The 12,441-nt window shown below is 54.3% G+C and overlaps 1 protein-coding gene across 3 annotated transcripts in view; it reads right to left on the bottom strand.

Annotated features, from left to right (window-relative positions):
• TESC (tescalcin) overlaps positions 1–11,262 on the bottom strand; it is a 51,650-nt gene extending 40,388 nt beyond the window's left edge. For all 3 annotated transcript variants that reach the window (XM_042909847.1, XM_042909845.1, XM_042909846.1), the window contains exon 1: positions 11,088–11,262. In XM_042909847.1, the coding sequence (XP_042765781.1) occupies positions 11,088–11,145 (58 nt within the window). In that variant the 5' untranslated portion in view covers positions 11,146–11,262. The remainder of the gene's footprint in view (positions 1–11,087) is intronic.
• Positions 11,263–12,441: the final 1,179 nt, after the last annotated feature.

Raw genomic sequence — 12,441 nt, forward strand, 5'->3', positions numbered from 1 at the left:
TTAAGAGGTTAATATCCAAGGTATATAAAGAACTCATACAATTTAACACCAACCCCCTCCCCCCCCAACGCCAAACAATTCTATTTAAAAAACAAGCAGAGGACCTGAATGGACCTTTTTTTCGCAAAGAGAAAAGATGGCCAGGGGAGCCTGGGTGGTTCAGTCAGTTCAGTGTCTGACTTCGGCTCAGGTCATGGTCTCAAGGTTCATGAGTTTGAGCCCTGTGTCGGACTCAGCTCTCAGCGTGGAGCCCATCTAAGATCTTCTAACCCCTCCTCTCTCTGCCCCTTCCCCACTCGTACTCTCCCTATCTCCAAAATAAACATTAAGAAGATATATAAGAAAAGTGATGGCCATCAGACGTGAAAAGATGTTTAATATCATTCCTCAGGGAAACGCAAATTTAAACCACAATGAGAGATCACCTCACACCAGTGAGAATGGTTAATATCAAAAAAACAAATGAGTGGTGGTGAGGGTGTGGAGAAAAGGGACTCTCGAGCACTGCCGGTAAGAATGTAAATTGGCATAACAGCCGTGGAAAACAGCATGAAGTTTCCTCAAAAAAAAAAAAAAAAAAAAAAATCACACGAGCCAGTAATTCCACTCCTGGGTATTTTACCCAAAGAAAATGGAAACACGAATTTGAAAACACACGCACCCCTATGTTGATCGCAGCACTATTTACAATGGCCAAAATACGGAAGCACCCAAGTGTCGCCGACGACAAGATCCGACAATACAAGATCCAGGATGGACCTAGAGGGAATTATGCGAAGTGAAATAAGTCGGAGAAAGACAAATACCATAGGATTTCACTGCTATGTAGTATCTAGAAAACAAAACAGACTCTTGAATACAAGGAGCTGGTAGTTGCCAGAGAGAAGGTGTGGGAGGAGGAATGGGTGAAAGGGATTAAGGCTCACAAACTTTCGGTCACAGAGATGAAAGGTAGGCGTGCGGAATAGAGACAATACTATCGTCATGACACCGTATGGTGATAAACGGTGACCACACTTACTGTGCTGAGCACTGAGTAATGTCCAGAATTGGCAAATCACTAGATCACTTACTAACATTGTATGTCAATTATACTTCAAGAAATTTTTTTCAATAAAAAAATCGGGGGGCGCCTGGGTGGCTCAATTGGTTAAACATCCGACTTCGCTCGGGTCGTGATCTCACAGTTCGTGAGTTCAAGCCCCACGTCGGGCTCTATGCTGACAGCTTGGAGCCTGGAAGCTTCAGATTCTGTGTCTCCCTCTCTCTGCCCCTCACCTGCTCACACTCTGTCTCTCTCGGTCTCTCAAACATAAATAAACATTTAAAAAAAAATTTTTTAAAAATCGGGAGTGGGGGGGCATGCCTGGCTGGCTCAGTCGGTAGAGCACCTAACTCTTGATCTTGGGGTTGTAAGTTTGAGCCCCACGTTGGGGGTAGAGTTTACTTAAATTTTTTCTTTAATTTTAACAAGGAATGGCACCACAAGAGGGTGAAACAGAAGAAACCATGTAGTAAGCGTTAAATTTTTACAAATAACGAAAGAACACTATGACAAAAGCAGTGAGTTTGAAAACCATATAGAACTTGTAAAAAAAAAAAATGTTTTAAGTTTTTTTGAGACATAGTGTGCACACACAGGAGCAGGAGAAGGGCAGAGAGAGAGAGAGAGGAAGAGAGAAAATCCCAAGCAGGCTCCACATGATCAGTGCAGAGCCCAATGTGGGCCTGATCTCACAACCATGAGATCAGGACCTGAGCTGAAATCAAGAGTCAGTCGTTTAACTGACTGGGCTACCCAGGTGACCCGTGTTTTTTTTTTTTTAAAGTCATTGGAACTTGAAAACTTAAGGGGCAGCAAGATTTAAAATTTTTTAATGTTTATTTTTGAGAGAGACAGAGCACAAGCGGGGGAGGGGCAGAGAGAGAGAGGGAGACACAGAATCCGAAGCAGGCTCCGGGCTCCGAGCTGTCAGCACAGAGCCCGATGTGGGGCTTGAACTCACTGATGGGAAGATCATGACCTGAGCCGAAGCTGGATGCCCAACCGACTGAGCCACCCAGGCACCCTGGGGCGGCAAGATTTTAATAGCTAAAGAGAGAATTAGTGAAGTGGAAGAGAGACCTAAGAAAAAGACTCCAAATACAGCAAAAAGCAGTAAAATGATAGAAAATATCAGAGAGGAGTAAAGAGGCATTCAGGACAGAATGACATGGTCCAACATATTTCTGTTTTTTTAATTTTTTTTAATGTTTATTTATTTTTGAGACAGAGAGAGACAGAGCATGAGCAGGGGAGGGTCAGAGAGAGGGGGAGACACAGAATCTGAAGCAGGCTCCAAGCTGTCAGCACAGAGCCCGACGTGGGGCTCGAACTCACAGATGGTGAGATCATGACCTGAGCCAAAGCGAGACACTTAACCGACTGAGCCACCCAGGCACCCCAGTCCAATGTATTTCTAATAGGAATTACTGAAGAAGAAAATAAAGAGAAGGGTCGGGGAGAGAACATTTTTCATACTGTAAGACCTAAGCCTTCTTCAGAATAAAAGAGCATAAACCATTCTCAAGCAGGACAAATAAAACAAATCCACCTAGACAAAGTGCAGTTAAAAACAAAAACAAAACCCCAAAAATCTCAGAGGTACAAAAGCAGATTTCACACAAAAGAATCAGACCAAAGAGCTGACTTCTCAACAGCAACAAGGGACCAAAACCAAAGTGTTGAGAGAAGATATAGCCAGCCAGTGATCCCAGGAGGATCCTGGCAAAATCTAGTCACTTTCAGACAGCTGCTGACTCAGAGACTCACTGAAAAAACCTATGGAAAGGTGGAACACATAAGAAAATGAGATCTGTGGGGGAAAACTGTTCCAAGAATTAATAGGGTCTGCGTATAGGAATAATCAAACCAATGAGTGGCTTTCAAAAACAGAAAAAGTACCACAGAGTGATGCAAATTAAGGCGTGTTAAGGTCCCTGATCATCAGTACAGGGAAAGACAAAGACTAACGTCACTTGTGTCATACGGCGGCCATGTCAAAAAATGAAATGAATTAGCGAAGTTACAGAATGCCCTAAAAGGGAAAAACTGTATGGGGCGCCTGGGTGGTTCTGTCGGTTAAGCATCCAACTCTCGATCTGGGCTCAGGTCACCATCCCAGGGTCGTGGGATGAAGCCCGTATCGGGCTCCACACTGAGCATGGAGCCTGAAGATTCTCTCTCTGCCTCTGCCCCGCTCCCCCACTCTCCACAAAATGAAAAATGAAATGAAACTTTAAAAAGGGAGGAACACAGCCAGCCCCTGAATGGTTCCTTTTTTTTGTTATTTATTTATTTTTAATTTATTTTTAATTTTTTTTTAAAGTTTATTTATTTTTGAGACAGAGAGAGACAGAGCATGAACGGGGGAGGGTCAGAGAGAGAGGGAGACACAGAATCTGAAACAGGCTCCAAGCTCTGAGCTGTCAGCACAGAGCCCGATGCGGGGCTCGAACTCACAGACGGTGAGATCATGACCTGAGCCAAAGTCGGACGCTTAACCGACTGAGCCACCCAGGCGCCGCTTAACGTTTATTTATTTTTGAGAGAGAGAGAGAGAGAGAGAGTGTGTGAGCGGGGGAGGAAAAGAGAGACAGGGAGACACAGAATCTGAAACAGGCTCCAGGCTCCGAGCTGTCGGCACAGAGCCCGACGCGGGGCTCGAAACCACAGACCGCGAGATCACGACCTGAGCTGAAGTCGGACGCTCAACTGACTGAGCCACCCAGGCTCCCCTGCCTCCGAGTGGTTTCTAATGGAATTAGTACTTGCCAACAGCTACTGAACACTTACGATGTGTCAAGGGCTTTGCTAAAATTCTCATTTAATCCTCCCAATAGCCCTGCAACACGTGCCCATCTGACAGATGAGAAAACCAAGACGTGGAAGCAAAGTTACTCGCCCAGACAGGGAAAGGCGGTGCCACAGTTCAAAGCCGCATCTATCTGCTGCTATGGGCCAAGGTCGGGGGAGGCCAGCATGTGCCTGTGTGGGACCCTGGCTGCAGTCTTGGGGGATGCAGGTGAGGACAAGACAAGAGAACCCCCGGGAACATCAGGTGTGTTGGGCCTAACTGCTAAGTGCTCACTTGAGGGCTCTTTGACCACTGGGACCCCAGCATGAACGCTCAGGAGGAAGGAAGGGAACCCCCCTTCTAACCTCAGCCCACAAAGTCCTTGGCCGTGGCCACCTTCTCCCTCCATCACGGTCTAGGACTCAGCCACGCCGGTAATGAGGTCTCCTGCTGGCCGCCTGCCTGTCCTCCCAGAGGCACCTGATCCCCGAGACCTGAATGTGCCTTCTCGCCTCCTAGGGAGCCGCGCCAAGAGCCCAAGACCCACTTCTGACAGCTTGCCCATCCGCAAAGGTCACACTGCTGGAACAACAAAGGGCCTTTTTGTCCTCGCGCTTAAGGTGGCTGCCACCACCGGCGCAAATCACCCACTCGACCTTCTGGCTTTATGAATTAATAATAAAGTTGGAACGGGGAGCAGGGAGGCTCACGGGCCCAGACGCCGCCTCCTCTCCATCCCCTCGCCTGGTCCCACCAACGTGGGTACGAGAGGGCCCCTCGCCCTATCTCCCCAAAGCAGTGGGCACCTCTGAGCCAAAAACACCATGTTCCTGCCACTTGAGATAGCAGATACCGGAGGGCTCTGCGAGAGTAAAAAGCACCTTATCGACACGACACTCGAGGTATTCCGTCTGGATGATTGGGTCCTGCGGCATGTCTGGGCATTGGTGACAGTCCATGCTGCATTCCAGGGGCCATTAACTCACAAAAAGAGATCCTGCCCGAGTGGGGCTGGGGGTGGGGGTGGGGTGAGAAAGAAAGACGCATAAGGGATCTGGTTACTCCTAATTCGCGGAGCTATAGGAAGTCTTGAGCGGACTGCCAATTACTTTCCTGCAGGGAAAATACAGATTCTTCCTCTGAAACAGACGTGAGCCACCCAGTAAGACCCCACGGAGCGGAGAGGGCAGCACATTCCAGCTCTCGCTCTCAGAGCCCCCAATTCCCCCTCGTGATGCCCCCTCACCGAGCTTGTCCTCCCTGGGGACAGCCCACAGTTCATAGCGCAAAACCAAGCCTGTCTGCCTCAAGGTCCAATTCTCCCTCTGCCAACTTAGTAAACGAGCATGGGGGACTCTGTCAACGAGGTCACGGTGTAATGGCGTGGCCTCTCCCAGACATGCAAGATCCTTGGTCTCTGTCCAGCTTGTGTGGGGCTTAGGTCACATGGGAGAGTCAGCTTCGAATTTGGGTTCCACACTCAGCATTTAAGTGACCTTGAGCAGTCCCTTCGGGTGTCTGAGCCTCCATTTCCTCATCTGTAAATTGGCAACATATGCTACCATAAAAGTGGAGAGGATCCGGCCCAGCCGGAGTACAAAGGATTAGCAGTGCTGGGCCAGAGGGCAGAGGTGCTTACGAATTAAGTGCATTTCCCACCCGGCCCTTTTAAAGGCTTCCAGAAGCAGCCTGCACATTTCCGCACCGCAAGCACCCCGGGATGAGCAGGGGTGGAAGAATCTGGATACTGCCCACCTTACCAAGCTCTGGAGGGCTCCCGAGGGCCGGGACCACTGTGCCCACATCACCACCAGACCACGGGCCTCAGCCCACCCCGAGAGCTCGGCCTGTGGTGACAGATCCTCCCCAGGCCCCACAGACGTGCTTATTCCTCCTTGCCCAGAGGCCACTTTTCGTCTTGTCCTAAAAAAATGTTTTTAATTATTTTCTTATTACGGGAGGATTTAGGATTTACATGAGTCTGATGAGCGCTGGGGGTCTGGTCCCAACCCCACCCCGCCAGAGCCCCACAGACACAGCAGTGCACCCTATTTCTTGGGGCTTACAGAGTGACCCCGGAGCCCAGGGCAAAAGCCATAATCCACCCGCGGGAAACAGAAAGGGGGCTGGGTAGGTGCTATCGGTCGTTTGACTTCACAGGCCTCGGCGGATGACCGGAGGAACTCAGTGGTACCGGCCAGGGCGCCTGCACCCCTCAAAGGCCCTGAGCTCCTGGAGGGCCGGGAAGGGGTCCGGTCCGCCTGGCCATCCAGAGGGAACAGAACGCACGGCAAATAGGCCGAGGTTGTGGTCTGGGGCCGCTCGAGGACTTTATGACCTCAGAGTAGTGCCCGGAGGCCAGAGGCCAGTGGAAAATGCAGTGCCACCCACACCCGCCCGTGTGGGCCACACAAGCCTCCGTCCCTGGTGAAGAGGTCTGGGGAGCAGACCAGAAACCCAACCCCGGCTCGACTTCTCAGTAGCCTGTGGCCTCGGGCAAGGGGCCCGCTCCCCGAAGCTTCCAGGGCCTCATCCGAGAAACGGGAATCTACGGTGTACCTGGGGGGAGGGGGGGCGGAGCGGGGGGCCCGAGAGCAGCTGTGCACGTAAACCGCACGGCTCGGCTCCGAGTTCGGCAGATGACGGGCGCCTGGTGCACACTCACTGTCATCATGACGAGGTCCAACTCTAGATCCGGGACGTTGTTTTTCCTTCGTCCTTCTGGCAGCTTCTTGGCATGTACATAGATAGGCCTGTGGAGCTGTTTGGGAGCCTGAAGGAAAAAATAGACCCTCCACCTTTCCCAGAATTCTTCATTTATTATTTCCTTCGCAGCCTCAGGAGCAGACCAGATTGGGGGGGCGGGGGGGGGGGGGGAGGGAGGTGGGTGGCAGGAAGGGGCCACGCCTGCTCAAGGTGGTGAAGGGGAGCGGACGGACACCTTCGGTGAGTGATTCCCAAGGGGCCTCTCTTCCCGTCAGGGGGCCCCCGTCACACCTCGGGACTGATCCCGCTGTGGAAGGAGAAAGGCCAGCTCAGGGTTTAAGGTGAATTTTAACAATCTAGGTAGTCAGCCTTCTCGGCTCAGAAGAGATGGTTGGATGACTTTTTTTAGGTTTTAAATCAATCAAGGAGACTCTCGCAGGCAAGGGGAGGTGGGCGTGGAACCCAGAGATGCCCTGTGTGGGCGAGCTTGCGCTCAGGCCTATTTTTGGCGGGGCTGGCTCAGCGCTGAAGCCCACAGACTGGATCTCACGGTGCCGGGCGGGCGTGGCGGAGGCCGGCCAGTGGGGTGGCACCGGGGGTCGCTCCCGGGCAACACCCCTTGGGTTGTAAAGTCCCCGGGTTCTCCGCCCCTCCAACACGAGCGGCTTGTGGCCCGAGGACCACGCACACACACAAAGGTGAATGAGAAAGACATCACGTCTCCTGCAGTTGAGAAGCGCCAAGCTTCGAGGGGGTGGCTGGTGACAGAGCTGACAGTTCCACCGGGGTGTGATGTGTGCTATAACGGGAGGGGACGCGGGGGGGCGTGGCCATCTCGAGGATGCACATTAACCCTCAAAGGCTGGATGGAGAGTAACCAGGGCGGCTTCTGGAAGGGCGCCACAGAGCCCTGAACCACGACGAAGGGGTTTGCAAAGAGGCCTGAGGGGAAGTGTTTGCCATATTAACCTGGCTGCTGGTTACAGAAGCATCTCCTTACATAAACGCCAAATTATGCACAGTCGAGGGAAGAGTGCTCCAGGCAGAGGGAATGGCTTGCACCACGGCCCGGAGGTGAGAAAAAGAGATGAGCAACCTGTTCCTACCCCTTCTGCGTTCCTAGACATCAGAGAGGCAACTCAACACAGTGAAAACACAGTGAAAGCACAGTGTCGGAGGAAATGGACTTAGGGATCCTCTGAGCCCCTGCTCCTCCACTCATGACCCCCGGGGCTGCCACCTTGGAGGCTTCACCCCTCCAAGCCTCAGTTTCCTTATCCATAAAATGGCCACATGGCCATCTTCCATGGAGGGTTATTATGAAGATTCCACCAGAATGCGCGCAGAGGGTTCAGCACAGAGCCCGGTGCTCAAGGAATCATGCCCACTGTCACCATCTCGTGCTCATCAGTTCCAGATGGAGTCCTCAGAGAGGGGCCAGGCTGACCCTTCAAATTAGGGACCATCTTGGTCCTCAAAGAGGCCGGGGAGCCCAGCGACGTTGTGGGCACAGCCCGTTCCTTGGCTGACTGGGCCTTTAGGCTGAATGCTTCCCACGGATTCTTGTGGGAGCAGGATCCTGGGAGCTGACCTTCCCATGCCAAGCCAAGCCCTTGACATACATATATACATCATGTCACTGAATCCACGTAACCGCCCCAGAATCCAGACGGGGACACTGACGCTCAGAGGTACAAGGACTTGTTTAAGGTCACGCAGCTGGGAAGAAGTAGGACCAAGCTTTAACTCTTAGCCGTGGTTCAGACTGATGGGGACAAATGGGTCTAAAACACGGCCAATAGTACCAAACACTCGCCCAAAGCCACACACCTAGCAAGACCCCTTTAAATCAGGCTCCTCCCACAAACTGAGCCCTCACTATGGCTGCACCCTCCTCTCACACAATTCTCATTTATTGTCCTCAACGTCTTCCCGCCACAGGGCCCTTGCACTGCCTGTTCCCTCTGCCCAAAATGTACTTTTTGCTGACCTGCACGTAGCTGGTTCCTTCCTATTTAGGTTTCTGTTCCATTTTTGCCTCTGCAGAGAAGCCCTCCTGATCCTCTCTAAAGAATTGTTCCCTTGCCCTTCCTCGGACTCTCATGCCACTGTGTAACTTCCCTCAGGGACATCAGCCTCTAAATCTCCAAGTCCCTGGTCAACAAATACTCACTGAACGGGTAAAAGCACCAGACTGTACCAGCCCCTATCAGAGAACTAGGTGGAACTTTCCACCTGCTGAAAGTTCAGAGAACTGAAGGCATTCATTCTCCTTTCTGACTTCAGAACCCCTTTCCTGACCCCCCCCCCATCTCTCTTCTCCCTTTGGGGCACAAAACTAGAATCCTGGGGCCACAAGAAGGGAAGCCACATCAGCCATTTGTAGGAAAGCTACAGGGGGAACACTCAGCATCAGTCTTCTCCCCCCACCCCCTACCCCATACGTTAGGGACCCAGGAAACTGACAAGATTCCCATCATGCTCTGCAGTGCCATCACCTGTCAAACTCACAAACAGATGGAATCCCCCGCAACCGCCTGTGTGGGGGCTGCCTGAGTGATGGAGGCTGGTGGCCAGCCCACCCTTCTGGCAGAAATCCCAGCTCCAGGGAACCCTGATTTCAACCAGTCCAGACACAAGGCAGCAAGAGAGTGTGCAGCTAACCGGGGAAACCCAACAAAGAGGGGAATCCTACCTCCTCTCTCATGTTAGCCTTCGGGTTGAACTGGACTTAAAACTCTTTGAAGTAAAATATTCATACATTGTTCAAAAATGAAAATATTTTAAAAAACTATAATGAAAAGCTCCCTCTCCCTTCATCCCTCCCACCAAACCTCCAAGTATTCATTATTCTTCCTTGTGGATCCTTCCAGAGTCCTTGATGTAAACAAAGCGATTATAAACATAGGTTCTTATTTTTTTTTAATGTTTATTTATTTTTGAGACAGAGAGAGACAGAGCACGAATGGGGGAGGGTCAGAGAGGGAGACACAGAATCGAAAGCAGGCTCCAGGCTCTGAGCTGTCAGCACAGAGCCCGACGCAGGGCTCGAACTCACAGACCGCGAGATCACGACCTGAGCCGAAGTCGGCCGCTCAACCAAGTGAGCCACCCAGGCGCCCCCTTATTATTATTTTTAAACCAAAAAGTGTTCCATATTATATATACTGCACACTTTTCCCCCCTCCAGTCGCAAATACTCTTGTATTTGTCCACGGGAAGATATACACATGTATGTACGTGGTGTGTGTGAATGTGTGTATGCACGCATGCGTGTACACACACACGTGTACGTACACACACACACACACACACACACACACACACACACCCTCCCCAGACCAGTTATTAAGGTGTTTTCTGTAATTTTCACCCAATTCTCCTGGAAAGAGCTGTTCAGATTAGGATCAGCAGGGGTCGCCTTTCAGCCTGGGCACAAGTGGCTGGGTCACCTCCACCCCCACCCAGGTGACCAATTATGGACCTGGCTGACTGCACAAAATTCAAAGCAGGTGCCAGCTCTTTCCTTGAAATAACACTGCAGCTCCCATATCTTGGGCATCTAGCAGGTACTAGCAGAACTCTCGTTCTAGAGAAAAGGAAACAGAGAGAGGAAGTGACTAGCCCAAGGTCACACAGCCAGAAAGCGGTGTCGGCAGGATTCACATCGCCCTGTCCAGCGCGCCCCCTCGCACTGGGGACCCGGCCTCCCTCGGTCTTCAGTCTACGCCCCCCTTCACGGCGGGTGGCAGAACCCGGCACCCCGAGGTCAGAGCCCAGGGTCAAGTTCCCAGCTGGGCTGGACTGGGGCGGACAAACGCTTCCGCCGTCACTTCCCTGCGGTCAGCTCGGGGGCCCCCCGCGGCCAGACCGCTCCGTGCGCCCAGCCTCGGGCCGGATGCGGGGCGCGCAGCCTCTGCGGGTCCCAGGAGCCCGGGCGAGCTTGAGGAAGGTCGCCGGGCTCCAGCCCAGGGCTCCCCGGGCTCTGCCAGCTACGCGGAGAGGTGGGCCCGCCTGAACCCACTTTACAGACGGGAGGACAAAGGCGCAGGGGGAGGCGCTCACCCGCCCGAGGTCACACGGCCGGAGAACGCCCGGCTGCCACCCAGGTCCCGTCGACTTCAAAACTTTCCGGCCCCTGCGCCTCGCGAACCCGAACGACTTTCAGGTGCGGAGCGCGCACACCGGCTGGGCGGCCCGGGCGCTCAACCCTCCCGGCCGGGACGCCCGCCCAGCCCTGCTCCCTCCCGGGTCCGCAGTCCCCAGGCCCCGGGGGCTCCCTGCCAACCCCGAGGGCGCCGAGGCTGAGCGGCCGCGGCACTTACTCAGCATCGCCGCGGAGCTCCTCGCCGCAGCCTGCAAAGTGGCCGGCGGGGACCCATTTGCAGGAGGGGGAGACTGAGGCGCAGAGAGGGCCAGCTGCCGGCCCAAGGTCACACAGCGCGGCGGCGCGGAGCCGGCCGGGCGGCAGTGGGCTGGGAGCCCCGCGCCAGCCGGCCGGCCGGCCGGCCGCCGGTCCCCGCCCGCGTCCCCGCGGATACTCACAGCCGGTCTTGCCCACGAGCTCCCGCACCTCCTCGGACGCGGAGTGGGCAGCGCCCATGGTGCCCGCGGCGGGGACCCCGGGGCGCGCGTCCCTCGCAGGCCCCGGGCTGGCGTCGGCTGCGCCGCGTTGGGTCCGGCCTCGGGTCCGGCGCGAGTCGGGACGCCGGGGACGGTTCTGAGCCGCGGGTTCCGCGTGGGGCGCGAGCGCGGCCTCTTATAGCGGCGGAGGGCGGCGCGCCGCGGTCCTAGCGCGCGCCGGCTTCGAGCGCCGCGGGGAGGAGGGCGAGCGCCCTGCCCCCGGCAAGAAACGGTGGGGAGGGGTGGAAGGGGGTGCAGGGCCTAGGAGCCCACCGGCTAAGGTTCCCCCGTCCCCCACGCAGCGGCCGGGCTCCTCGCGGCTCGGCACCACCTCCGCAGCGCCGCCGGCTTTGGAAAGAGGCAGGTGTGAACAGAGTTGGGGTGTAGGTGGGCGGGAGCAGCCCCCTGGGAGGTTCCGTGTTCACCCCCACCCCGCTTCCACCACACCCTCCCAGATCTCAGGAGGGAAACTCACCTGGGACAGTGAAGAAACACAGCCAGGGTTAACTAGCTCGATGGCGAACAGCAGTGAAGGTAACATAATAATAGTAATCCCACTTAAATGCGCACCGGGTGCTTGGCTTGACTTTGTTCCAGGAAAAGTCCTTGGCCCCTCCCCCAGCACCTTGATGAAGCGGACAAACCCCAGGCCAGAGCGGCCCATCCTAGTAACACAGCCCAGGAGCCCGGGGTGGGGGGTGGGGTTCTCAAACTTGAGGGGCAGGGGACTCCCCCTTCCCCCACCATTCTGACTGAGGCAGGCCCGGGAGGCTGCATTTCCAAAATGCCAGAAAGAATGTAAAGAGGGTGGTCCCTGAGCCTCCTGGGAGAAGTTTTGCCTTAAATTGGTTTAAGGAATTGATGCTGTGGTCAGCCTGGATGACCTGGGCTAGTCCTGCCACCTGTTTGACCCTGATTCCTTCTAGTTAAAATGGGGAGATGACAGTCAATGACAGGTCTATCAGAAGGGCCTGGCATGGGACGGACGAAGCACAAGGCAGTTGCTGTGGAATCACGTCCATTTTACAAGGGAGGAACCGATTCTCAGAAAGGCCACACAGCCAGGGCAGAAATTCAAAGTCAGCATCTTCTAGGTCTCAAGGCCAGGCCATTGGGCTCCACAGTGCTTGGTGATGTGGCCGTCAATGTTCAGCACGTACTTGGTGTATGTCCCGGATGCCAGGCTCTGTGACAGTGTAGGTGCTCACAAACACCTAGATGGGCCCACCTACAGCAGCTTCACAGGGCACTGGGGAGGGCACTGCCCATTCGTCCC

This window comes from Panthera leo, chromosome D3 (genome assembly GCF_018350215.1).
Source record: "Panthera leo isolate Ple1 chromosome D3, P.leo_Ple1_pat1.1, whole genome shotgun sequence".
Taxonomy (NCBI): Eukaryota; Metazoa; Chordata; class Mammalia; order Carnivora; family Felidae; genus Panthera; species Panthera leo.